Below are 27,822 nucleotides of genomic sequence, written 5' to 3'. Positions count from 1 at the left end.
ATTATTAAGGAGAGACTTTGAATGCACTTATCGACCATGGGAGTTTCTTTTTTGCCAATTTCCCCCTGTTTGTAATTCCCGTCCATATTTTTTATAGTTTTCCCTGTTTTTTTTTTTTTCTAACTGATTTATACGTGCTCTTTAGATAATCTGTTGTAATCCCTTGCTGGTAATAGGCATTGAAACATATTCTTCCGAACCGGGGCTCATCTTTCCTTTTTTGCATCAAGAACTTCAAAATTTTAATATAGTCAAGTTTATGGGTCTTTTCCTGTACAGCTTATGCTTTAAACTGACTCCCAAGTAGCTTTAATCCCCTTGAAATTTATTTCTGTGTGCTAGATAAGGTAGAAATCAAAATTTACTTTTTCCAGTTAGATAAATCCTCCTTTACCCATGCAGGATATGCGCCAAGATACCCAGCGGGTGCGTGAAACCCCAGACGGTACTGAACCCTATATATCCCTTTGTTTTTCTATACATATGATAAAGTTTAATTTATAAACAGGCACAGTAAAATTAATAATAAAAGAACAATTATAACAATACACTATAATAAAAGTTATGTGAACACAGTCTCTCTCTCTCTCTCTCCCAGAATGTCTTATTGTACTAAACTCACCCTTCTTCCTGTGATGACAGGAGATGATAACATGCCTACACGATGGGCTAAAGTGAGATGCCTGATGTAGGTACCGTGACACAGCGTTAGGCTAACACCGAACTTCTGACCACACGTCAGAAGGAGGAACCTCTGGTTCCAGACTGCCGTTGACCACAGGTAACTGAAACCGTGGAAAACGAAGCCACGGAGAAGTGGGAAATACTGTACCTTTCGGTGACGTTCACTCCCTTGATTCCCTATCCCACCTCTGCCTTCGGTCAAGGCTGTTTATGAGTGGGTCTGATTTTAGGCTCTATGCTGTTCCACTGGTCTACTTGTCTGGCTCTATACTGCTACTTTAAAACGAGTGATGACGTTTGTTAAGACAAGTCCTCTTGTCTTTAGTTCTTTGTTTTTGCTATTCACAGCTTTTGCTTTTCCATACGAATTTTGCAGTTTCACCAAAAAAAAAACCCTCTGGAATTACACTGAATTATTCATTTGGGCATGAATGTTGTCCATACTATTCTGTCTCTTTATCTAAAAGAAAGGGGATGGGGGCGCCTGGGTAGCTCAGTCAGTTAAGTGACCAACTTCGGCTCGGGTCACGATCTCGCCGTTTGTGAGTTCGAGCCCCGCATCGGGCGCTGTGCTGACAGCTCGGAGCCTGGAGCCTGCTTCCGATTCTGTGTCTCCCTCTTTCTCTGCCCCTCCCCTGCTCATGCTCTGTCTCTGTTTCCTTCAAAAGTAAATTAAAAAAATGTTACTGCACTGACAACGGTGAATGGATTCCATGAGGGTGGGATTTTATTTGCTGAGACCCATTTTCCTGTATTTTCCAATGAACACCTCAATCACCAGGAAAACACAACAAGACACTGTTTTTAAAAAGTAGACTAAAAGTTCCTTAAAGCTAGTGAGTGACCCCACCCTCTTCCTCAGGGTCGACCTGCCCATAGCATGGTGCCTGGAATGTGGCAGGCACAGACCTTCACAAATGAGCTCTTAATAAACAAGCTTTCAAAAGGCCAGGAGGAAACACACCGGAATTATTAAGCAATGTGTCTTTAGGACACGGAACCATGAGTCACTTTTTTCTTTTTTTCCACGCTCCTTTATTTTCCTAACCTTCTGGATTACGTGACTTTCTAACATGCGGAGGAAAGTAGGTTCATTTTAGACAAGACGCTAGGAAGGCATTCCCAATACGGAGTTCTTTAGGCTGGGGTCTTCAGGAGAGTAACTAAGGACGGGGAGGGGTGTGGGGCGGGTGGAATCCCTGGGGGGACCCGGGGTGGTGCCCCAGGAAAGCCACAGGACTTGCCTGCCTGAACATCTCCGGGAAGTCGTACACGTAGGTAGTGCCCAGGGACTGGGCCTGGAATCGCTTGGCCTGAAGCAGATCCTTGGTGACGTAGGGAGTGTTGATCAGCATCCCGTGCTGGGGGCCCTGCTTGTTGCCAAAGGAGTGAAACATGATCTGGGAAGACAGAAAGAGAAACAGAGTGAAGGAGGGGACTCCCAGAGAGCCACGCTCACGTCCAATTCACTCCCATCCTCCTCAACGAAAAGGCGGCGGAAAGAAGCAAAGGACATCACATCCCATGACAAAGTGCACGCCCCAGAGAGGTAATCTTCTTTTCTCTGCCACTGTGGGCAACCAGCACGAGAAGGGACAGTGACAGGTATGGGAGCATAGCTCCAAAAATGTAACTATCATAGGGCTTTACACACACGCAAAAACTGGTGAAATCTGAATAGAGTCCGCATTTGTGTTATTAGCACTGTACCAACGTCAACTGCCTGTCGTGACAAGGTCCCATTGTTTACGTTGCTATCATTGGGGGAGGTCGGGTCAAGGGTGCTTGGGAACTCTCTGCAGTAATGGTTTCCCCTCTACTATTTTTCCAACCTCCTGACACTCTTTAATCGCTTAAAAAGTGATAGATGTAATGGAAGTCAATGGGATATTTGATTTGGTTTACAAAGATCTGTTCTAAAACACGGCTGGGGAAAATACCCATTTCCCTAAGTGAGCCAGCCTTATGGGAGCTGCACGACGGTGACCCACGGCCCTCCGCATCTTATCCCAAATATCAGTCCTCGAACGGATCAAACTTTGGATTGATTCTCCTTCGCAGAGGAATGAACTGGCATTCAGAAGCTGACACGTCTACCGTAAACTCAAAGCAGCCACCCCCATCCAGCAGATGGCCACCAAACATCATTTCAGTCTGTGTCTTGCTCTCTCGAGCAGACGGACCCCGACTGCACTTTGAGGTGGGGCTCTGCGGGCCCGCCCAGCCTTACGTTTCCAGATCTGGGGTCGGTGACTTCTTTGTAGAGGCTGATGTCCAGGTAGTAGCCCGATTCGTTGGTGATGAACAGGCGGATGGGAACAGCACTGCCGGCGGTGGTCTGGCGGATGTTGATCTTGACCTCGGCCTGCAGCACGCGGAGTTTCCACAGCCGGCTGCCGTAGCGCATAACCATGGAACGCACGGACTCCTCGATCTGCCGCCAAATCACAGCAATTCCACCCTCAGGCCCCAATCCAGGCACACTGGTAATACACAGGTCTAGCTATTTATAAATAGTTGTGATAACAACGGAACGATGAGGGACACTGAAGGCAAAACACCTGTGACACAGTACGGACCCAGAAATAGCCACGTGCTAAGTATATGAAGATCATGATCTCATTTCATCTCATAATTACTCCGAGAGGGCGGCATTTTTATGCCCCACTGACAGATGAGGAGACTGAGACTGGGAAGTAAACAGAGCTAGTGTGCCCACATTATATCAATCTTTATCTGCACCGTGTAGCTCGAGCCTTTGCATTTTCTTTTCCTGGGAACTATGTGGGTTGATGGAGACGGGGCATCAGCACGGGCCCTCTGCACCCCACAGATGCCATGCTGATGTCCCAGGACTTCTTTCACCCAGAATCACCAGCACCAACCCTGCCTGTTCATGAAGAACCAGCCACGGGAGAACGGGTCTCTATCCCCTTCCCTCCTATACACGGTCCCCAAGAGCCCAAGGAGCCAGGAACCAGGGACGAAATTTGGGGCATTCGCGTCATCCCAAGAGTGAAGCATGCTGCCCGGGAAAGGGTGAACATCAGAACAGGGATAACCCTAAGGGGGTGGCAAAAACATGGCTCTGGAACTTCATGGACAGGAGGTTGTCCACCTGCAGCCACAGGCCCAGGGAAAGTTGAACCCAGAGCCTCCCCAGAGGCGAGACCTTGAAGGGGTCCATGATGACGGTGGGCACGAAGTTCAGGAAGATGTGGTTGCAGTCAGTGCGCACACTGGTGTTGTTGAACGCCACCTCCAGCTCATCCATGGCTTCCAGGAGCAGACGCTCACCCTCGTTCTGCAGGTACTCAAAGGAGGCTTCCTGCCAAAGCGGGAGGGACAGACGCTAAGGCAAGGGGCGCAGGGCTGGAAACGGGGCCTCAGACACACAAGGAGAGAGGAAACATTTCCCCTCCCCCGAAAAGTATGCCCAGCGAGTATACGCCGAGCCCTGCCTCTGAAGGTGAAGGCACGTCAAAGGCTGTCCAGCGTCCTGACCCTGCCTTCTATCTTCTGTAATGTGATGCTCTGACCACTGGGGGCCTCCCTGACCCCGGAGGGACCGCCGCTTCCAGGGTTACGGATTCCGAGAGACAGTCAACGACTCACCCCAAAGTGAGTGCACTTTGCAAATGCAAACCAACCAGTTTCCAGAGCACACACCTCCTCTTCGGGGCTCTCGCGTTCCAAGTCACCGTCCACCTGCCCTAATCACCCCAGGCCCAGGTGCTGGACAACTAGAGACAGCCCCTCAGTTCCAGAACCTACTGAGATTATTCAAACAAGCCAAACCCAAGCCGGCCTACCCTGCCGCACCTGATCCTTCCTGCAGAAACCACCACAAAGGTTCTTATCCACGTTTCCCCCTCCTCCCCGGCCTCTCGGCCGCCCCTGGTGCTTCCCCATGTGGCTCCCTGTGTAAGGTGTGCCCCCACTCTTGGGATCTGAGAGTGACAATCTTTTCAGTGGTAACTGCTTCCTGATCTATCAGCCTTACTGTACCTGAAAATAATAAGACCCCTGGAGGTAGCTAGTTGACTGAGGCAGCAAAAAACTGACATTAGCTTCACATCGATCAATAGAGGATGAGGAAAAAACAAAACAAAATACAACCACACACACGGTACATCCAGGCAAAGACAGAGCATGAGGCATACTATCTTCATCAACACGGGAGATGAGGTCTACGAGGCCCTGACCAGTAAAAGAGCAACAGTATTCAAATGGTTGGTCCACCGGGAGCCCCCGCCCACAACACTACACCTGCAACTCAGGTCATGATCTCAAAGTTCCTTGAGTTCGAGTCCCGCGTCGGGCTCTGTGCTGACAGCTCGGAGCCTGGAGCCTGCTTCGGATTCTGTGTCTCCCTCTCTCTCTGCCCCTCCCCTGCTCACGCTCCCACGCTCTCACACTCTCTCTCTCTCGAAAATAAACATGAAAAAAAATTGTTAATCAAAAACCATACTTTCCAGTGTGATCTGAAAAGCTCGCAAGAGAATCACAGGTGACTTTTCTGGCTGTGTTGGAAAATGATCACGCACTCAGTAGGCACACACAAGCAACTCCCTGAGTACGCCAGGACTCTGCTACCTGCTCAATTCCCTTCACGCGGACAGAGCGAAGGGAAGGCCAGCGCGCGAGGGACAGGTTCAGGGGGAGAAAGAAACACTGCACGACGCTTTACCTTCGTAATGAGGTCCGAGTGCCTGATGATGGCGCGGATGAAGAATCTGTGGTCTGTCACCTCCGCGCCTTCTTTCACTTTGGCGGCGCCCAGGTACAGGTGCATCTTGTGGTTGGCGCAGGGCACGGCGGTCAGATCGAAGCTGCGCATCCGGCTGAGCTCCAGCTGGAAGGCCAGGGCGGGTTCCAGGTGACGGTAAATGCGATCTTCTGCAAACTGCGGGCCGGCCAGAGAGCGGAGACGGACAGACACACAGACAGACGCTGAATTTGACACTGGGGCCGCACGCCTGCCTGCTGGGCGCCCTGTCCTGCAGACCCCTGATGTTGGTCAGTTTAGCACCCAGGGGATGTAGCCTTCACGGTGTCACCCGTGGGCAGCTCTAGGGCTCAAGAGACTCGGGGTTTGGGAAGGTCCAGACAAGAGCCACGAGCACTGTAAGACCTGAGTGCCGGCACGAGCCTCTCAGCTCCCAGGTGGGCCTGCCCGGTCCCCAGCGCCTGCCAGCACGGCCTCTTCTCTGTCACAGCACAGGGTACCTCTCAGGAAGTCACTAAAGGCTGGTTTCTCTGTGGAAACCGGTCCCCGGAAGGAAGCGACAGACAGTGCTGGAGACCGAACTAGAGGAGAAGATGAAGACCCGAAAGAAAGGATGGGTCTTACGCAGAAATGGAAGGCTTTGGATAAATTAAACCACAACACGCCGAACAGGATGGAGTCTGGAGTTTGTGATGGGAATAAGCCTGCCTGTTCTAGAACAGGGATGAGCAAAAGCCTTTCTTAAAGGGCCAGAGAGGGAATATATGAGGCTGGTGGGCCACACGCTCGATCAGAGCCACGTGATCTCTGCCACTGGCACAAGAAAGCCACAGCAGAAAACAGGAGATCAGATGGGTGTGGCTGTGTTCCAGTCAAACTCCGTTTATAAAAACAGGCAGCCGGTCTGCAAGAACGTAAGAAAAAGAGGTTGGGAGAGCCATCTGAGGACAAAAGTGATCCAGATGAGGGAGAAACCAGAGTGAAGGCTGAAAGGGCAGGAAGCATGGGATCTCAGCTCCACAGAGAAACACAATCCCAGAGGAAGGCTGGAGTTTACACAAAAGTTACACGTCCGTTCTTGAAAACGGAGGTTACCTCAAGGACTGGGGACTATACTCTTCCCGAATATCAAAGATGCCAGGGAGGCAAGAACAGTATCACTGCTTTCTTTACATCATACCTCATCTCTTGCTCTGAATGTGAAAAACTTCGGAAATTCTTTCTGCAAAAGAAATCCATAGACGAGACAATGAAATCAAGTAAGACTCATATAAATACTTGTTTTGTGATTTTTTTAAAGCCATAACCCCATCTGTTTCCAGAATGAATCCTTTGAAAACCTTCTCTTTTCTAGTGATTGCTCTCTTCAACCCCCATCTACTAAGTAAACATCAAATCAACAGCACCGAGTCTTAAGGAATGTTAAAGACTCACACAGATGCACTGAGAATCACACTGACCTCTTGGGCAATCAGGAATGTGATTCTTCGGAGTCCATATTCCACAAGGATGTTTTTCTGCATTAAAAACCAAATATGTAATGGAATAGTATTTAGCCACAAAAAGAAATGAAGTACTGATACAAGTTCCCACATGGATGAACCTTGACAACATGATACTGAGTCAAAGACACCAGTCACAAAAGACCTCACATTGCATGATTCCATTTATATGAAACATCCAGAAATGGGCAGACACATAGAGACAGAAAGTAGATTAATGGTTGCCTAGGATGGGGAGGGTGTTTGGTTGAGGGAAAATGGGGAATGATTGCTAATAAGTTTTTTTGGTAGGTGGTGATGGCGAAAATGTTCTAAAATATATTTAGGGGTGCCTGGATGGCTCACTCAGTTAAGAGTCTGACTCTTGATATCAGCTCAGGTTGTGATCTCACAGTCACAGGATCAAGCCCCATATCAGGCTCCATACCGGTCATGGAACCAGCTCAAGATTCTCTCTCTCCCTCTCTCTCTGTCCCGCCTCTCTCCCTCTCTCTCTCAAAATAAATAAACATTTAAAAAAAGTAAATAGTGGGGCGCCTGGGTGGCTCAAGTCAGTTAAGTATCTGACTTCAGCTTAGGTCATGATCTCATGGGCCATGGGTTCGGGCCCCACATCAGGCTCTGTGCTGACAGCTCAGAGCCTGGAGCCTGCTTTGGATTCTGTGTCTCCCTCTCTCTCTGCCGCTCCCCCATTCGTGCTCTGTCTCTCTCCGCCTCTCAAAAATGAATAAACGTTAAAAAAAATTTTTTTAATAATAAATAAATAGATAGAATAAAATATAATGATGGTTACACAACTGTACTAATATTCCAAAAAGCGCTGAATTGTACATATTCGATGGAGGAATAATGTAGTATGTGAATTATATTTAATAAAGCTGCTATATTAAAATATATGTATATATATGTATATATATATATATATATATATATACATATATATACATAGACATACAATTCTTTAACATATCATGAAATCTTTTTTTTTTATGAAATCTTTAATAAAATTGAGGAGGGAGGTCACTGTTATATTAAAAAGAAAGACAAGTTGGGGTGCCTGGCTGCTGGCTCTGTCAGAAGAGCACGTGACTCATGATCTTGGGGTTGTGAGTTCTAGCCCCACGTTGGATATAAAGATTACTTCAAAATAAAAACTTTAAAGAAAAAAAGATAAGTTGAGTAAAGAAACAAAAAAAGTATACTTTTTGTATATGCAGTATGACTGCATTTACACAAAATTCCAGAATAGATGAAACTAATCCAAACTGTTAAAACTCAGGCTAGTGGTCGGTTATCTCTGGCAAGGAGAAGCTGGGAACATTCATTTTTTCTATCTGAATGCTGGTTATACTTAGGAATTCACTATGAAAATTCACCAGGTTGTATATTTATGATTTGTACCCTTTTCTGTATGTTAAACTTCAATAGGAAGGCATCCAAGAAAAAGTACAAAACTGTTTTTAGTTAATCCCTAAATGAAATATTATTACATACAGTATTATATAAGGGGAAAGAAAAAACCCAAAAGACAAGGAAATACAGTTCTTGCTTAACTTGTCCATACGGTAAAGAAACTTATCAGGGGAGATGAGTTGTCTTAGCGCATTTCAGAAAGACGTAACTAGACAAACACAAAAGAATACTTAATGGGGGGTGCCTGGGTGGCTCAGTTGGTTAAGCGTCCAACTTTTGGTTTCAGCCCAGGTCACGATCTCACAGTTCATCGGTTTGAGCCCCAAATCGGGCTCCACACTGACAGTGCAGAACCTGCTTGGGATTCTCTCTCTCTCTGCTCCTCCCCTGCTCGTGCTCTCTCTCAAAATAAATAAACTTTAAAAAAAAAGAATACTTCACGGAACGTTGGTTGCAAAGAGAACAAGATAAACCACAAAACAAAGAGGATGTGAATGCGGCAAAACTAACCTGGTTAGGGGGAGCCTGAATCATTAGTTCTCAACTAAGGATGTGCATCAGTGCGTGCGTGGGAATGTATATGTATATTAATGTCTGTATGTGAGAATATGTATGTAGGTCTCTGCTTCATGTAAAAAAAAATTTAAATACTCTAGCAATATATTGGAAGGACATTAAAAGTCCTTCCTTTCCCCCAGGTATATATTGTAGCCCTCCTCTCTTTGGTATGTTACGTATAGACATACATATATCACTCACTGCCCATACTTTTCCCTCCACTCTGCCCTCTCCAGGCAAGAAACACCAATTATCGTGAGCATCATTTGATCTGGTTATAGGGTAGGGCTAACCGCAACCGCTCAAATGTTGCCTTATCAACGCCATGGGACGCCACGTGTAACTTGAGTAAGAACATCAGCTATGTCAAGAAGAAACCAGCCAAAGGGAAACACGTCAATATCTTCAACCCGGGGCTGGACTGTAGGGCTGTGGGTTTCATTTTAAAACCTGCTTTTCAGGGGCGCCTGGGTGGCTCAGCCTGTTAAGCATCCGACTTCAGCTCAGGTCATGATCTCACTGTCCGTGAGTTTGAGCCCTGTGTCGGGCTCTGTGCCGACGGCTCAGGGTCTGGAGCCTGCTTCAGATTCGGTGTCTCCCTCACCCTCCGCCCCTTCCCCACTTGCCCTCTGTCTCTCTCAAAAATTAAAAAAAGTAATAAATTTTGAAAAAATTGAACAGTCGAAAAATAAATAAATAAAACCTACTTTTCAGATTTGTCCGCACCTTAAACATTTTGTACAATGAACGTCATTACATTTATTTTATTTTATTTATTTATTTGAGAGAGACAGAGATAGCACAATTGGAGGAGAGGCAGAAAGAGAGGGAGGGAGAGAGACAACCCCAAGCAAGCTCTGCGTTGCCAGCACAGAGATGGACACGAGTCTCAAACTCCTAAAATCGTGAGATATGACCTGAGCCGAAACCAAGAGTTGGACGCCTAGCTGACTGAGCCACCCAGGCGCCCCCTACATTTGTTGATTAATCAAGTAAAGACTAAGTAAATCACTGACAATAACGCCCCTAAGCTTCCATGGCGTTATCTGGGACTCAGCACCATTCATCCCCATCTTCTGCCTAGGAAGCCCCAGGTCCCCTGAGGGACACCAAGTCAGAGGAGGTAAAAAGTGTCCCTCCCACTTGGATACTATGGAGAACACAACAAATGTACAGGTAAATAGACTAAAAACCAACAACTAAAAATTTCCAAGTGGTCTGGAAGTTGGGACCAACTCAGAACTAACAGCCGGGCAGTGTGCCTGGGATTAATTTAGGAGTTCAGAAATCTCAGCATCCCATTTTACAGATGGGGAAACTAAGTAACAGAGAGGTAAAGTGACCTGCCCGAGGTCACACAGTGCCTTCCCACTGTTTCTACCACCTACGCTTGCCAAGCTGCTCCACATCTGTTCGCAGCTGAGGTCTCTGAGCACATATAACAGCTGTCCCTACTGCCTGGGTGAGAAAACATGCTCACAACTGCCACACGGTTATAAAAGCAAGTTCTTTGCATAGATGGCGGTCAGCGTAAGTGACTATTTAAAGATTTGACTTTTCTGGGTTATTTCGACAAAAAGCATTCCCCCCCTAAACCCCAAACTATTTATCGAATGCCTCTGTGAAGTGGCATATATACACTGGCTCATTTCATCACTGCACGGGCTAAGGAGTGTACAGGTAACCCTTGAACAACGTGGGGGTTAGGGGCACCGACCCCTGCACAGTCGATAATCCACGCACAACTTTCGACTCCCCGAGAACTTAATTATTAACAGTCTACTGTTGACCCGAAGCCTTACCTAGAACATCAACAGTCAGTTAACACGTATTCTGCATGTTATATGCGTTATATGCTATACTCTTACGATAAAGTAAGCCAACGAGAAGAAGCGTTGTTAAGAAAATCACAGGGAAGAGAAAAATACATTCATAGCCCTAATCTGTGTAGGAAAAGATCTGCGAATGAGCGTACCCGCGCAGTTCAACCCATGTTGTTCAAACGTCCACTGCACATACTTTGCCTTTAGGTCGTTCCGACACCCGGGGAGGGAGAAACTCTGCCCCCACGTTACTGGGGGAGAAGCCAAGACGCTACCACGTTCGGCTACTTCTGCCCAAGGTTACGGGCTCCCAGGAGTAGCAGAGCTAGGATGGGAAGCCGGGTCTGTGGCTCTGAAGTGCACATCAGGACTCGGGCCCATGGGATGCCTTGCCACGGCAGCCCTTCCTTCCTGTCTCAGTGACTTGGGACCAGAGGCACGGCCGGCGTACCTTGGACTGTACGAACGTCCGGAAAATCGGCACCAGCTCCTCATCTTCCAGGTGGTCCGCGTACTGGATGGCCACATTCAGGATGTGGATTGGCTCCTCTCTGAGGCTCTGGGGGAGAAAACAAGGGCAGGGGGCAGGAGGCCTCAGGGGTCCCAGGCTGCCCCCTCCTGGACAGGCTCCCTGCTCAGGAGACTTACCTTGTTCTCTTCTTCAGAGTACAAGGGAGCACAGGCCTTCCTGAAGAGGGGGATTTCCCTGGGCACGTTGGCAAAGCAGGAGATGACTTCGTCGAAGTTTCTGGGGGTGTGGGGTGGAGAGGCAGGGCTGAGGGGCTGCCGGCTCCTTAAGGTCATAGGTCAAGATTTCACTCTGGCCAGATGGAAGGACTGGGTCCTTCCCCTTTCCCACCGACGGCTCTAGGAGCTCATCCAACTCCGCCCAGGGCTCACTGGGTTCCTGACCAGGCCCAAGACACCACTGATGGGGTATTTCCCCAAAGGGAAGAAGGGACCTATGTGATCTGAGATCGTGAATAAAAGAAAGGGTGTCCAGTGCTCTGGGGCATCAGTTGGGTTCCCCGTCACTGGCCGGGAGACCCTCATACCTCACTTCACCGAATCAACTAAGGCCATTGAGGAGTTACAGCAAGATAACCCAAGCACGAGGCACAGCACACGGGAACGGGTGGAAAGTAGGCAATGCTAATAGGACTGATCGCTGATGTTTACTGAGAATCCCACCTATCCCTTAGCTACACTTTAAATATGATATTTAATATACTCCATCTCATTTCATTTTCCTGGTGATCCCATGAAGTAGATCCTTCTCTTATCCCCACGATAAAGATGAGAAAACTAAGGCACAGGGAGGTTAAATAATTTGCTCAGAGTCTCACGGCGTGGAAGCACATGGCCAGAATTTAAATATGGGCAGGCCACACAAACGAACAGGTGGGGGCCAGGAGAAGCTTGCCTGGCCCCTCTGCTCAACGTGTCTGGGAGACTGGGCCACTCTGGGTACCTTGTGAAGTCCTCAAATCTCCTGAAGGCAACCATGGCCCCCATCCGCTGACACAGTGGGGCAAAGCCGCTGTCCATGAAGAGCTCGGTGCTGTGCCTCAGCAGGTCGGGGTTGGTGACACTGATGGGCACGGCCATCCTGCAGGGGGACCAGAGGAGGGGACTGATGCAGCTGCTTGAAGACCTGGCCCCAAGAGTTAACTGCTCCTGCCCTGGAAGCTTCGATGAGCCAGACTAGCATTAAAGGCCCTCCCACAGTGGGGCCTAAAATTGCACGTGGAAGGGACTGGGGTCTGGGGCTGAGGAGTCCTTGTTTTTTGTTTATTTATTTTTGAGAGAGAGAGAGAGACAGACTGTGAGTGGGGGAGGGGCAGAGAGAGGGAGACACAGAATCCGAAGCAGGCTCCAGGCCCTGAGCTGTCGGCACAGAGCCCGACGTGGGGCTCGAACTCACGAACCATGAGATCATGACCTGAGCTGAAGTTGGAAGCTCAACCGACTGAACCACCCAGGCATGGGGCTGAGAAGTCTTCTCTGATTGCTCAGGACCTGGTACAGACTAAGCTCAACGAGCGAGGGAGGGAATGAATGAATGAATGAATGAATGATGCAGACATGCATGTGTGCAGACAAGTCCAGCCTCCCCGTGGTCCCAGGGAAATCCAGAACGGTGAACTCAGCCACAGAGCATGAACACTCTTAGTGCCAACTTCTCCTGGACAGCCCAGCCCTAGGCGGCTGGTGAAAGGGCAGGCTTGGTTCTAGAGAGACACGCCAGGCTTCCGCTCTCCCAGTCCCTCCCTCTCCATCAAACCTGCTCTTGGGACAGGGGTCCGGAACCAAAACCGGCCCCGAGGCCAGCTGCCCGTGAGAGCTTAGCTGGCCACTGCCCCCAGGACTGGCAGCTCACCAGCAACAAACACAGACAGATCCCCTGGAGCCCTGGAATCAAGTGAAGAAGGGGTTACCAGAGGAGGTGCTGAAAAGAGGCCTGCTCTCCTGAAAAGGAGACCTCCTTGCAAGACTGGCCCTTGGCTGGTATCTGGGAACTTGGGGAGGGTTCCCACCATTCCCTGAATCATACAAGAGGCTCGCTGTGCTCCAAATGTTTGTGCCGTGTGGTTTATGCAGAACACCTGCCTTCCTTCTGGAGTCGGGGATTTCAGCAGAAATCCCCGTGTTCGGCAGAGGGTGTCTACACGACCAGCCCCCAGCAGAAACCCTGGGCGCTGGGTCTCTAACCAGCTGCCGGACCGCACTGCACACAGGCCATCACAACACGTTGCTGGGGGAACAGAGCGCATCCTATGGGGCTCCCTTGGGGAGGACTCTTGCACCAGGCGTCCTGGGGACTTCACCCCCGTGACCCTCGTCCTTTTGGTGACGGTGCCCCACTTCGCGGACTTTCACTGCAACAAGTCACAGCCGTGAGCATGACCTATACGGAGCCCTATAAATCTTCCCAGCCACCTGTCAAGTCTGGGGTGCTCCTGGAGACGCCGGACCCAGGTGGGACAGGGCCTCTGTGCCTTCCTGTCGGGTACCCCTGAAATCACTCCCCACCCCCTCCCCCAGGCTCCCTGCTCTTGGACAGCTAAATACAGAGAAGCAAACCGGCAGAGAAGCATGGGCTGAATTCAGCCCGCAGGTGACTTGGGTCCCTGCAGCATTTTTAATTTTTTGTTTAAGTTTATTTATTTATTTTGAGAGAGAAAGAGCAGGGGAGGGGCAGAGAGAGGGAGAGAGAGACTCAGGACAGAGCCTGACACGCGTTTCAAATTCACGAGCCTGGAGATCCCATGACCTGAGCCGAAAGCAAGAGTCGGACGCTTAAGTGACTGAGCCACCCAGGCGCCCCAGTCCCTGCAGCATTTTTAATAGATTCCTACACATCGCTTACCTGTTCAGAGCGAAAAGTTGAAGGATTTAATTTTTTTTTTCTTAAGTCTAGATGTCCTACTTCTCTTGGGGGAGAAAAAAAAGGAAAGATGTGGGCCGGCTGGGCCATTTTCCTGGGGGTCGACCAGCAGCCCGCAGGCACAGCCACTCTCTCCAGCTCCTGCCTCCCAGCTGTGCTCACAGCCCCCCCACCCCGCCCCCCCACCGTGGCCCTGGCCCTCAGTCCTGGATGCACCCCGCGTGAAGGTCCGCTGGCCTCTGACCTCCCTGCACTGGTCCCCTGACCCAAAGAACAATGCGCCTGGCTCTCCAGCCGGGTCCTCCTGGAGGTGGGACTTCAGTCATCGCAGCCCTTCCCGAAGGCCCTGAGAAGCAGGGCTTGGTGGGGACGGGGAGGGGGGGGAAAGCAGGCAGAGTGTGCCCTGAAGCCACCAGCCCAGAGCAAGCTTCCTGTGCTCCCAGCCAACAGCCACAACAAGGAGCTGAGAGGGTCAGGGAATCCCCTCCAGGGGCCTCAGTGTCTGTGGGGGTCAAAACAGGAGCCTGTATGGGGCGCCTGGGTGGCTCAGTCGGTTAAGCCTCCAACTTTGGCTCAGGTCATGATCTCGCGGTTTGTGGGTTCAAGCCCCGCGTCGGGCTCTGTGCTGACAGCTCGGAGCCTGGAGCCTGCTTCAGATTCTGAGTCTCCTTCTCTCTCTGTCCCTCCCCCACCCATGCTCTGTCTCTCTAAAGAATAAACGTTAAAAAAAAATAGGACCCCGTGACCACACTGGTGGTCACAACGAATAACCCAGATTTATATGTCGGTTCCTCCTAAGGAACAAGGTGCGACTGATCCACAGGCTTTAGGAAAGCAGCCCTCCTTTCCTAACTGGGTGGGACTCTTAAGGCAAAGAACAGAATGCCTTCTCACGGGCACAGAGTTTCCAAAGCCCTTTCACCATGCCTCCCACTGTCCCCGAAACGATGCCAGGGCCACAAGCACCTTATCCCCTTTTCTCTCAGTCGGGGAAAATACCATCATCTCCCCCCATTTTTTTTTTTTTTTTTTGGAAATAGGAAGGGTAAAAATAAATGATAAATATGAAAGAAGGTGCCTCATGGAGAAGCACTTCTTTCCTTTGCCCATAACAGAGCAACACCTGGGGCATCTGGGTGGCTCAGTCAGTTAAGCGTCTGACTCATGATTTCGACTCAGGTCATGATCTCACAGTTTGTGAGTTCGAGCCCCACGTTAGGCTCTGCGCTGACAGTACAGAGCCTGCTTGGGATTCTCTCTCTCTCTCTCTCTCTCTCTCTCTCTCTCCCTCTCTCTCTGCTCCTACCCAACTCATGCTCTCTCAAAATAAACTTAAAAATTGTTTTTCAAAAAAAACCAAAGCAACACCCTTATTCTTAAAGGCAATGGAAAGAAAAACATAGATTTTGAAATCCCAAGAGATCCAAATATACCCCGCCCCCCCCCCCCACATATACACACACTGGAATATTACCCAGAAACGAAAAAGAATGAAATCTTGCCATTCTCAACGTTGTGGATGGAGTTAGAGGGTATTATGCTAAGCGAAATAAGTCAGTCAGAGGAACACAAATACCGTATGATTTCATTCATACGTGGACATGGGGCAGGGAAGGAAAAATAAGATAAAAGCAGAACTGAAGGTTGATGGAGGGAGGTGGCGGGGGGCTGGGCTAGATGGGTGATGGGCATTAAGGAGGGCACTTGTCGTGGTGAGCACTGGGTATTGTATGTCAGTGATGAATCACTGAAACCAATACTAAACTGCGCATAACTTGAATTTAAATAAAAACTTGGGAGGAAAAAAAAAGAAACCATGAACGCTATTGCCCATACGGACCCAAGATCTGGTTAACTCAACGCCCCAGTCATGATGAGACCGTCCTCCTAGCCACAAGCAAAGCCTGCGGGGAGCCCCAGGAGAACCAGACACAGAGGGGCGAGGGAAGAGGGAAAGAGAACTCTCCACACTGTAGGGAGAGTGATTGCTTTAGCGGAAGGTGACACATTCTACCTGACCAGAACGGTACTTTGGGTCCTGAAATAAGGTGGATTAAAAAAAGACATGATGAGGGAACAGCAGAGGCACACCAGAATGTCCCCAACTGAGCACATTGTGGGGATCCAGACAGGGCAACACCAGCCCCGGCTGGTGGCTCGAATCCCTACCCTGCGTACAGCTGGGCATATACCAAGGGGAGGCCCCGGGGCCTAAATGGAGATAGGAACACAGTTTTGGCCAACAGATGGTGAGGGCTGAATGAAACAGGGTGTGGAAGTGCACGGTGCCCGACCAATGGCATAGCGATAACCATCACAGGGATCACTAATGCTCACCAACAGCTTTCTGCATGCCAGGCACGCCCCTAAAAGCCATGTGGGCCTTATCTCACTTATTCCCCATAATGATCTAGGAGCGCGCCACCGGAGCGAACGTTCTGCGGTGATGGAATGTTCTAGAACTGCAATATCCCGCGTGGCAGCCACAAACCACATGTGGCTATGGGGCACTTTAAATGCAGCAGGTAGGCCCGAGGAGCCGAATTTGTCATTGAATCTCACTCGATTTAATTTAAAGAGCCCACACAGGGGTAGTGGCTTCCACACTGGGAAGTACAGGTGCATGAGGCAGGCATTGGATTAACTCCTTTTGCAGATGAGAGAACAGAGATGTAGGGAGATCCCACGGTGGGGAAGTGGCGTTCCTGAGGTCCCTCCCCAGACATACTCGCTGGGTCCCTCCAGAGACAGGACTATGGTGGCCAGGGAGAAAAGAAACACCCACCACCCCTCCCCCACGTGCGCCCCACTCCATACCGGTTTGGGTGGGAGGAGGGCAGCATGAACTGGAATTCTACCACGCAGGTGCCATCTGGGAGCTGCCGGTGCTGCAAGCTGTTTAACTCATAGGCGATGTAGCCCCTTCGCACGTAAACCTAACGGAGCAGAGGCACAGAAGACGTTCTCGCAGAGGGCCCTCCAGACCAGAGAAAACTCGGGCTGGGGCGATACCAGAAACCCTCTCTAAATGATCCCTACGAAGTAGCAAAAAGAGAGTCTGCTCACTCTTTACAAGGTTACCTTCTTTGCAAAGGCCTCGATAGTAAATATGTATTTTATTTACCTATTTTTGTTCATGTTGAGAGAGAGTGTGCACGCACGACGAGCGGGGCACAGAGAGAGAGAGAGAGAGAGAGAGAGAGAGAGAGAGATTCCCAACCAAGCTCCAAGCCTTCAGCGCCGAGCCCAATGCGGGGCTCAAGCTCACAAACCTCGAGATCATGACACGAGCTGAAGTTAACAGTCGGATGCTCAACCGACGGAGCCACCCAGGTACCCTTAGGGAGTAAATATTTTGGGCTTTGGGGGACAGATGGAGGATACATCGTCTCTGTCACAACTATTCAATTCTGTTGTCGCAGCCTGGAAGCAGCCAAGGATGGTATGTAAATGAATGGGCGTGGCTGTGTTCCAATAAACCTTTATTTATAAAATCAGGCAGTGGGCCACATGTGGCCCACAGGCTATCACTTCCAACTCCTACTCTAGAGTGCGCCATCCAGGAGAAATGTAACACAGCCACGTGTGCAATTTTAATTTCAAATTTTCCAGTAGCCAGTTAAAAAAAAAAGGCAGCAGGTGAAAATGTTTAATAATAGACTTCGTTTCATCCCCAATACCTAACGTAATGTCATTTCCATAGGTAATCAGCGGCAAAAGTATTGATATATTTGAAATTCTTTCTCCACACAAAGTCTTTGGAATCCAGGGTGCACTTTATACTTAAGAGCACAGCTCAACTCAGACAAGCTAGGTTTCCAGTGCTCGTTGGCCAGATGTCACCAGTGGCTGCCATATTGGATAGCACAGTTCTAGAGTTTAGACAGTGGGAGGTTTTTTTAACTGAATAGGGAATATAAGAAGTGTGCAGTAAGAGTTAACATAGCAGGCCTAACTGCTATCCTTCGAAAGGCCCCTGGCCAGCATCAGGAACCTTGGATCTGGGAGGGCTCCCACTATTCCCTGATAAGAATGGTTCATGGCACCCAAGCTATACGATGATTTTATGTTGAACATATGCTTTCTTTCTGGGAGTTCGGAATTTAGTTACATGCTAGGACCAACCCCCAATAAAACCCCCAGGCACCGAGTCTCCAAGCCTCATTTCAAACATGTCATAAGTCATTGCTTGAGGAATTAAGAGTGCCTATAGGAAGGGCGCCTGGGTGGCTCAGTCAGTTGAGCATCCAACTTCAGCTCAGGTCATGATCTCACAGTCTGTGGGTCCGTGGGTTCGAGTCCCGCGTCGGGCTCTGTGCTGACAGCTCAGAGCCTGGAGCCTGCTTCGGATCCTGCGTCTCCCTCTCTCTCTGCTCCTCCCCCGCTCACGCTCTGTTTCTCTCTCACAAAAATGAACAAACATTAAAAAAAAAAAGCGCCTACAGGACCCACTGGAAGCTTTCACTTGGCTTCCCCCACACACTTCACCCCCACACACTGTGTCCCTTTGCTGATCGTACTTTGCGTCCTTTCGCTGTAACAATTCACAGCCATGAGCACGCCTATCTACTGAGCCCTGTGGTTCTTCCCAGTGAATCATTGAACCCGGGGCTGGTCTGGGGGACAACCACACATTTTAGCAGGACCAAAACTCTCCACATCTCAAGAGACCAAGTAACAATGTAATATTCAAGGTGCGCCTCTTGAGTCAGGGAGAAGAGGCGGGATTGTGTTCAATAAACCCGCCGAACAAAGTGAAAGAATGCTCAAAGAGCTGTGGAAAATTCTCAAACAGAAAAAAATGGGATTTAGCGCACCGAAAAGCAAAGGTGGGGTGCTGCTCTCCACCTGACAGAGGACACCCCCCCCCCAATAGGACAGGTGACTGGATAATGAGTACCAAGTGCTTCCTGCAAGTGTTTACTCATTTATCTTCCAATAACCCCGTGAGGTAGGTATTATTGCCCCCGCTACAGCAGGAGAACCTAAATGTCCAGCAAAGGAAAGCAACGGGCCACAGGTCACACAGCTCGGGACTCTGCACAGATTGCTCCCCCTGACTGAAACCTCTGTGCTTCTTCCCACCAATTCTGACTTGCTCTTTAGCTGCCTGTTTTCACATCACTTTCTCATCCGAGTCTGAGCCGAACCTCCCGGTGAGGTTAGACTCTGCTGTCCGATTCTCAGCATGCCCGTTGTATTTAGTGTGTGTGTGTGTGTGTGTGTGTGTGTGTGTGTGTGTATCTCCCCAGCCAGAGAGAAGCTCCGTTAGGGCAGAGACCGGGGCTGTTCCCCTGCTGTTTCCCCAGAGGCTGGCACACAGTGGGTCTCAACATAAGTGAAAATTGGAAAGGGGGGGGAAAGAGAGGCACTTAAGAGAGCTACGTGGTCTCACTGCCGGAAACAGGGAGACCTGAGAAGGATTCTTTGAGCTGAAACCAGGGAGGAGGTAAAGGCTGCAGGCCCAGGAGAGTCTGGGGCCATCGCATACGCAAAAGCCCCAAATGGTCTCCATGGAGACCCAGTCAACGTTCTAGCACCAGGATGGGTGACCCATGGGGTCTAAAAGGTGGCAGAAGAGGGAGTGGGGATCACAGGGGACCAAGACTCCAAGATCGGAGAGTTTTGCTGCTGGTCACTGCCTTGCCTGCCCCATCAGGACCGGTGACAGGGAGGTCGCCTTAAATTGTCACCTAGGCTCCTTCCTGCTCTATGGCTCAAGCAGACAAGTCTTCCAAAGGTATGTGACGCAGGGAATCAGAGAGTCTGCAGGAGGCGCCTGGGCTCTTGGTGGTTAGCATTTCAACGTGCCCTGCCTGGAGGAGGCCGGACCGGCACCTGAGAAAACGGGGGTTACCAGCAAGCGCCCTGGTCAGAGACTTCGTGAGACCCTGGTCGTGCCACTCCCCAGCTGGGGGACCTCGGGCCAGACGCTCCACCTCTCTGAGCCTCAACGCCCTTCTCTGTGAGATGGGCAGGTAACAGTACCTACCCTGTGGAGAGAAGGATAAGGTCCCGTTCGCGAGGCGCGTGGCCCGGGCTCAGGCGCACAGCAGGCGGGCGGTGGATGTCAGGACCGGCATGTTGGCTACGGGTGCTGTTACTGGGTCCTCCCTCCTACTTACCTCCAGGGACGCCATGCAAACGACCTTGTTAGCGTGGTAGAAGAAAGTGGGCAGGACGTCGAATATGGTCGTCTCTGACAGAATTAATTTCTACAGGATGGGAAGGGGGAAGAAGAGGCAAATGTTACCAAGTTTTCACCAAGATGAGTGGAGGGGTGGGAGCAGGGAGGGGAAGCCGGCGGTGGTTTCTGTCCGTGCTCCAGGCCCGTGGACCTGAAAGTGGGAGCAGTTCTGGGAGGATTACACCTGGGGCTCCCCGTTCCAGATGCGGAGGGGGTACCTGGAGGCCTGCAAATGATCCAAAGTTGGGGGCTCGGGGAACCCAAAAGATGAAGCCGTAACTCAGCCGTGTGAGTGTTCCTGGTTTCCTAGTAAGCTCCATCACATCTGAGTGTTTAAAACTGCACCCCGGGGGACGCCTGGATGGCTCCATCAGTTAAGAATCTCCCTCTCGATTTTGGCTCGGGTCATGATCTCGCGGCTCGTGAGTTCGAGCCCCGCGTCGGGCTCTGTGCTGATAGCATGGACCCTGCTTGGGATTCTCTCTCCCTCTCTCTCTCTGCCCCTCGCCACCTCCCCCTCTCTCTCAAAAGTAAATAAACATTTATGAATAAATAAATAAATAAAATTCGATAAAATCAAATAAAATACAATTGCACCTCGGGGGGTGGGGGGGGGGAGCCTTGCTGCCTGATACTCTCTGTCCATCCTGCAGGACTGAACCTCTCTCGGGCTCCCCGAGGTCCCGTCGGGCAGCCCTGGCCACACTGGACGGAACCACTGGTCCCTGCAACCGTGCTCTGAAGGCAGGTGCCCGCACACGGAGGGCACGGGGAGCCCACCTCCCCGAGGCCTGACTTGGGCCACAGTGTGAGCTCTGTGGCAGGTGGATGGGAGGAAGCGGCCTCACCTTGAGGTTTTCCGGGCAGAACTGGTGGCCATACATGTCGATGGCGGACAGGAAAATGGACTCCACCTGGTTGTGCCTCAGCTCGTAGGACGGGAGGTGGGAGGCGATCAGGATCTGCAGGGGGAGGGGACAGAGGGCGGGGTAAGCCAAGGGCCAGGCCCTGGGATCAGGACGTGGGATGGCGGCAGAGGGGCCGTGCGGGGTGAGGGATGTGCGTGGCGGGAAGGACGCTCCCCAGGACCCTACCTGTCTCGCTCTGAGGGCCACTTTGCAATGCTCGCTTTTGCTCAGCTGAGTGAGCTCGTTGAGGATGGAGGTCAGCTCTTCCGACAGGGAAGGGTCTGGGCCACAGAGCTCATCCTTTGAGGGACACAAAAACAGAAATCCAAACGGCTTTTCTCCACCGGAAGGAAACACGCCCAGCCCTCACCCACAGCTGGGGCGTGCGGCCGCCCCAACAACCCAGACAGCTGCTCAGCTCTCTGCACATCCCCGGCAGAGCCTGATAATCACACCCTTGACCACTGTCCACCACGTGCCCCCCATTCACCCCTGACACGCCCTCCACACCTGCTAACATGAAAAATACAACCAAGTCTCTACCGACAGCACCATTAATAGGCGGCCATTATCGGGCATTTAATGTGTCCCAGGCGAGCAACTAGACCCTTTATGTTCATTTCCCCAGATTCTCCCAACCCTCTGAGGAGTTACATTACGATGCCCATTTTACAGATGGGAAAAGTGAGGCTCAGGGCCAATCTGAAGCCAGGTCTCTTGTGTCCCCGAGGCTTCACTTTCCTCTCTACATTGCTGCCTGACTTAAGGGGTTCACAGGTGCAGACAAGAGGGACGAGGGGAAATGGAGCCCGGTACAAACCAAAAGTAAGGTTCACATGGGATGCTCTAGCGAGGGTGTGGTAAGCCGCCCTCTGCGAGTCCCCACAAGGAGCATTCAGGGTCTGGGCAGGGAGGGGTCAAGGGCAGCTTCCAGCAGGAAGGAGGATCTGAGTTGCAGAAGAAGTAGAGGGGTGATCATTCCACGTGCATCCCTCCTCCTGCTTCTGAATGAGGGACCTGCTTTCTAGAGATCAGGGTTGCATGCACCTGCTCTGGACATCTCCTCCTTATGCCCCCGAAACACAAGAAGGGCTTAGGAATGGCTCAGAGCGGATGTTCCCTAAACACCCTCAGAAGGCAAATCACTGACTGCTGGGACTCTCAACACCCCAGCAACTCGCCCCCACCCCTGCCGCAGCCCAGGCTGCTTTCCAAGAAGTCACCAGATGGTGGGGCCATGGGTCCTTTCTTCTACACCTGCCTCTGCATCTCCCTAATTAGAATGAGCCTGCTCTGTTTCTACGATCAGAACGATCAGCACGTTTCTAACGCATTAACATTTCACACTTGGACACAAACACACGTGCTGAAGAAACTGCACAGGAGATTATTCTTAACCTTCTCTCCCTCCCCGTAAGTGATCTGTTTTAGCAACCAAGTCCCCCTGGTTGGTTGAGCGTCAGAGTTTGGCTCAGGTCATGATCTCGCGGTTCGTGAGATCGAGCCCCGTGTTGGGCTCCCTGCTGTCAGTGCGGAGTCTGCTTCAGATCCTGTTTCCCTCTTTCTGCCCCTCCCCTGTTGGTGTGCTCTTTCTCTCTCTCTCTCTCAAAATATAAACCTTAAAAAAAAAAAAAAAGAAAGAAAGACATGAAGGCCCCTTAAAGACTCAGAAAATTTCATTTCGAAGTAATCATGCAGTTAACAAGTCCTTTCAGAAAGTGTCCTAGGCACCATCAAATGCAAAGAACTCACCACTTTCAATAAATATTTTTAGGTGGTTTCTCTAGGGAGTATAAAATACCTCCCTTCATTCTTTACAGTTTATACAGTGCAGTGCTAAAATATTAACTCTAAATCACGTAGAAACTTTGCAAACATTTTCAATAAATAGAACCAAGAGAGCCAAAAGAATAATGGATCTCACACATCCCCCCCACCAAGCAGGCACATCTACAGCCGCCTTCACTGAGAAGCCCCCGAGAGCAAGTATCCTAGCTCTCTGCTCCGGGGGCCACCCCGCCAAGACTGTCCTCTGATGTCCATAATGTTTAGCTCTTTCACGCCCAGAAGAGAGTCAGTATGTGCACAGAGAGTAGCAAACAGCAGAATAATCCAGAGCTTTCACCCCTGGCTTCCGAATGGCGAGGGGATGGTAATACGTGACAGGCAGACCTTCGGGCCTAAGTTCCCAATCCTGTACTTATGGGCCGCACACTGGGAAGCTCTCCCTCCAAACATAATTTGGAAGAATTGCCAAAACTACACAAGAAATGAGGGTCGGTATATGGAAAACCCCTATAATGATGATCCAGTTCCACCGGCTGCTCAACTTTGACCGTATGGCCACACCTGCTTTTTCTCCAGCATGCATACACGTGTGTGCACACATACGCTTTCGTTTTTGAAAGTCAGTTACAGACCCCATGATCCCTCCCGGTAAGAATACACCTCCTTGTGGGGCGCCTGGGTGGCTCAGTCAGGTGGGCATCGGACGACAGCTCAGGTCACGATCTCACAGTTCACGAGTGTGAGCCCTGCATCAGGCTCTCCTGATAACGCAGACCCTGCTTGGGATTCTCTCTCTCCCTCTCTCTCTGCCTTCCTCCCCGCAAAATAAATAAACGTTAAGAAAAAAAAAATGTACCTCCTTGAGAAAAAAGATCTCCTAGCTAACGAAAGAACCTTCATTGAAACATCCAAGAAATTAAACATTAAACTGATAATATTATATAATACGCAGCCCATGAGGAAGTTTCGCACCGGGGATAGCTTTCAGAAAGTACTGATGCCTGGGCCACATCCCCAGAAAGCCGGATTTAACTGACCAGGGGTGAGGCCAGGGTGTCTGTATTTTTTAAAAGTCCCCCTACACCTACCCCAGGAGGTTCTCATGTGCAGCTAGGATTAAGAGATCCTCATGCCGCACTAGGAGATTTCAAAATGATTCTTTACAAAAATGTCAGTATTTCTGAATCCATCTTGCTAGGGTGTTAACTATCCTATAAGCCCAGGCCCAAATTTGGCCCACCGCCCATTTTTGTAAATAAAGTGGGTTTTTAAAAATTTGTTTTAATGTTTATTTATTTTTGAGACAGAGAGAGAGAGAGAGAGAGAGAGAGAGAGAGAGAGCGTGAGCAGGGGAGGGGCAAATAGAGAGAGGGAGACACAGAATCCGAAACAGGCTCCAGGCTCTGAGCTGTCAGCACAGAGCCCGACGCGGGGCTCGAACCCACGAACCGTGAGACCATGACCTGAGCCAAAGTCAGACGCTTAATGGACTGCGCTACCCAGGTGCCCCACAAATAAAGTTTATACGTTCACTTATATACTGACCATGGCTTCTTTCACACTACAACAGCAGAACTGAACGGTTGCAACACGGGCTGCATGGTTCTTAAGACCAAAACATTTACTATCTTTACAAAAAAGAAAAAAAAAAATCTGTCGGCGCCTTCTTGCTAAAACCAAGTCCAGATCTCCTAGTATCTGCTGACCCTGCGTCTTCCAAGTGAGTCGGGTCAGAGACCATATCAAGGGAAGAGATCGCGAACTATAAAGGATGCTAATTACCATCTGGTAGGAAGAGAAATAAGAACGAGGAAATTCCGTGCTTCTCCAAGAAGGCAAAACCAAAGTCCTACCAGACTCAGAATCCAATAGCCCCTAATAACTCATGACTCCGGTGGGGGGGGGGGCGGGGGGCAGGCTCTGGGTTCCAATCCCAGCTCTGCATTTAGCAGCTGTGTGCCCTTGGCAAAGTGACTTCACCTCCTTGTGCTCTGCCAGAGCGGGAGTGAACACAGTACACACCTTCCGGGCTTGCTCAGGTCAACGAGCCGGTTTTTGAAAAGCACGTGAGGAGTGCCCGGCACGTAGGAGGCGCTCCGTGAGCGTCAGTCGCGATTGCACCCAGGGGCGGCTGCATCCCACCCGCGCCGCCTGGTTTTATAAACAAAGTCTTATTGGGACACAGCCGTGTCCATTTGCAGGCCTTGACGTTGCACAAGGTCAGGACAGAGGCTGCACGGCCAGCAAAAGCTAAAATATTTCTACCCCGGCCCTTTCCAGAATGTCTGTGGACCCCGAGCTACTCCCGCTGTGGGTACAGGGTGCCCCGTCCTGCTTACGATCAACATGATCACCAGCTGGTTCTTCTTGGCCACCTGCGCGTGGGAAAAGATGCAGTCCAGCACCTGGGACATGTTTGGCTTCAGCTGCTCCCTGAGGTTGATCACACACTTGTCGTAGTGAGCTAGAGGGAGACAACAGGGGTGAGGCTCAGGGCCCCCCCACCCTGTGGGCTTGTCACCAGCGCTGGCGGCGACACTTGCCTTGTTGGAAATGGTGTTCCACGCGTAAATATCTTCTCAGGAGATCCAACACCACTGCCTTCATGTAGCCGCGGGTCCCGCTGCGGTACCTGGGGAGGCAGGGGAGGCTGCTTGAGCCGTCAGCCCTACTTCCTAGAGTGCCTGGGTCTACAGCCGGGGCTTTTAGGACTTCCAAAAGGAGAAAACGGTAATAAAGTATCTGGAGGCTGCACTCCCCCATCCTCAAGCCGGGGAGGGTCGTGGGAGTCGGTTCATTCGCACTGACTCTGCAGGCCAAAGACAGCAGTGACTTGCCCAAGTTCTGACCCCAAGCCAGAGTCCGAGCCTGAGCCTTTGGATGGCACCTGCCCATCCCCAGAGAGAAGAGACAGGGTCAGCCTTGCATGCACAGTTGAAAACCAAAATGACTGACCACCATAGGCATAAAGGCAGCTTGAAAAATAAGTAAATGAAACTTGAGAGACATTGATCGATAGATCCTTATGTAAATTTCACTTCCCTTTTATTATTTTTTAAAATGTCTGTTTATTTTTGAGAGAAAGAGAGCAGGAAAGGGGGAGAGAGAGGAGAGAGAGAGAATCCCAAGCAGACTCTGCACTGTTAGCACAGAGCCCAACACAGGGCTCGAACCCACAAACCATGAGATCATGACCTGAGCCGAGATCAAGGGTTAGACACTTTAACCAAATGAGACATCCAGACACCCCTCACTTCTCTTTTAAAAACCAAATTTTGGGGCGCCTGGGTGGCGCAGTCGGTTAAGCGTCCGACTTCAGCCAGGTCACGATCTCGCGGTCCGTGGGTTCGAGCCCCGCGTCAGGCTCTGGGCCGATGGCTCGGAGCCTGGAGCCTGTTTCCGATTCTGTGTCTCCCTCTCTCTCTGCCCCTCCCCCGTTCATGCTCTGTCTCTCTCTGTCCCAAAAATAAAATTAAAAAAAGTTGAAAAAAAAAAATTAAAAAAAAAAAAACAAAAAAAAAAAAAAAAAAAAAAAAAAAAAAAAAAAAAGAAAAAACCAAATTTTAACCTGGATGTTCCCTAAAACATTTTCTCTTCTAAATCATTTCTGCACATAGGGAACAGAATCCCTTAAGAGATGCGACACTGAGTTTTAAGGGCGTTGAGACCAGTTTAACCCCAGCGTCACTTAAATGACAACAAAAGAAAGAACCCAAAACATGCACTTATTCAAATGTGATTTTTTTTTTTTTGGATGTTTATTTTTGAGAGAGAGAAAGAGTGCAAGCGGGGAGGGGCAGAGAGAGAGAGAGAGAGGTGGAGACACAGAATCCGAAGCAGGCTCCAGGCTCCAAGCTGTCAGCACAGAGCCCAATACGGGCTTGAACTCAAGACCCATGAGATCGTGACCTGAACTGAACCGACTGAGCCACCAAGGGGCCCCATTTTCCTTTCTTTTCTTTCTTTCTTTCTTTCTTTCTTTCTTTCTTTCTTTCTTTCTTTCTTCTTCCTTCCTTTTTTTTAAAATCAAATGTGATTTATATATATACATATATATGTATGTATGTGTGTGTGTATATATATGTATATATATATATACATATATATGCATATATATGTATATATATATATATATATGCATATATATACATATATATATATATATACATATATATACACACACACACACACACATATACATAGAACAGAGCTTTGAGGGGTGCCTGGCTGACTCAGCTGGTAAAGCATATGACTCTGGATCTCAGGGTTGTGAGCCCCACGTTGGGTGTAGAGATTACCTAAATAAATAAATAAAATTTAAAAAAAAAACAAACAAAAAACAGAGCTTTGCTACTTATGTTTAACACAGAAAAACCTGCCAGGGAATTTAGCTAACTTAACATTTGTTCATTTTCTTCTAGGTGTTTCTCTGAAGCAAAAGGGTGGGTTTAAAGTTAGCGGTCAAAGTGTTCTGGGGGAGGGTCTCCCCTCCTAGCGCTTGGCTGTGAAACTCTCTTCTTGTGGGGGATCCAAAGATACCCTTTGTCAGGTCGATCCTCTATGAGCAGTCCGAGTCCCCATGAGCCGAAGAGCTCCCTGAAGAGAGGGGCAGCCTCCCAGGGTCCTACCCCTCTGTGCCTCCAGTAGTTTCCAGAAGGTGGTAAATGTGCACAGACTTCATCTCCTCCGGTTTAAAAATGTTTGGATTCTGTCCTTACATGCAAAGCTTTCCTGCGACACAGTTTTCACACAACATGGCCATTCTTCCTGTCATTAGAATAGTTCTTGCTGCTCAATAGCTCCTCAAAATACAAATTCTTGGGGCACCTGTGTGGCTCAGTC

At 49.8% G+C, this 27,822-nt stretch overlaps 1 protein-coding gene across 7 annotated transcripts in view; it reads right to left on the bottom strand.

The window, feature by feature from the left end:
- Window positions 1-27,822, bottom strand: part of ACACB (acetyl-CoA carboxylase beta) — a 107,995-nt gene that overhangs the window by 18,589 nt on the left and 61,584 nt on the right. For all 7 annotated transcript variants that reach the window (XR_002085164.2, XM_019467200.2, XM_019467199.2 and 4 more), the window contains 15 exons: window positions 25,524-25,612; window positions 25,320-25,444; window positions 21,379-21,492; window positions 21,133-21,246; window positions 20,223-20,312; window positions 16,915-17,033; window positions 12,181-12,318; window positions 11,358-11,457; window positions 11,161-11,268; window positions 6,874-6,930; window positions 6,594-6,635; window positions 5,375-5,590; window positions 3,857-4,012; window positions 2,915-3,118; window positions 1,929-2,084 (listed from right to left, as the gene is read on the bottom strand). Coding sequence is in view for 6 of the 7 variants with exons in the window: in XM_019467200.2 (XP_019322745.2) it covers window positions 1,929-2,084; window positions 2,915-3,118; window positions 3,857-4,012; window positions 5,375-5,590; window positions 6,594-6,635; window positions 6,874-6,930; window positions 11,161-11,268; window positions 11,358-11,457; window positions 12,181-12,318; window positions 16,915-17,033; window positions 20,223-20,312; window positions 21,133-21,246; window positions 21,379-21,492; window positions 25,320-25,444; window positions 25,524-25,612 (1,828 nt within the window). In the remaining variant the exon portion in view is untranslated. The remainder of the gene's footprint in view (window positions 1-1,928; window positions 2,085-2,914; window positions 3,119-3,856; window positions 4,013-5,374; window positions 5,591-6,593; window positions 6,636-6,873; window positions 6,931-11,160; window positions 11,269-11,357; window positions 11,458-12,180; window positions 12,319-16,914; window positions 17,034-20,222; window positions 20,313-21,132; window positions 21,247-21,378; window positions 21,493-25,319; window positions 25,445-25,523; window positions 25,613-27,822) is intronic.

The sequence above is a fragment of the Panthera pardus genome, unplaced genomic scaffold (genome assembly GCF_024362965.1).
Source record: "Panthera pardus isolate Hobbes unplaced genomic scaffold, ASM2436296v1 HiC_scaffold_15, whole genome shotgun sequence".
NCBI classification, from domain to species: domain Eukaryota; kingdom Metazoa; phylum Chordata; class Mammalia; order Carnivora; family Felidae; genus Panthera; species Panthera pardus.
This window is presented reverse-complemented; position numbering and strand designations above follow the sequence as displayed.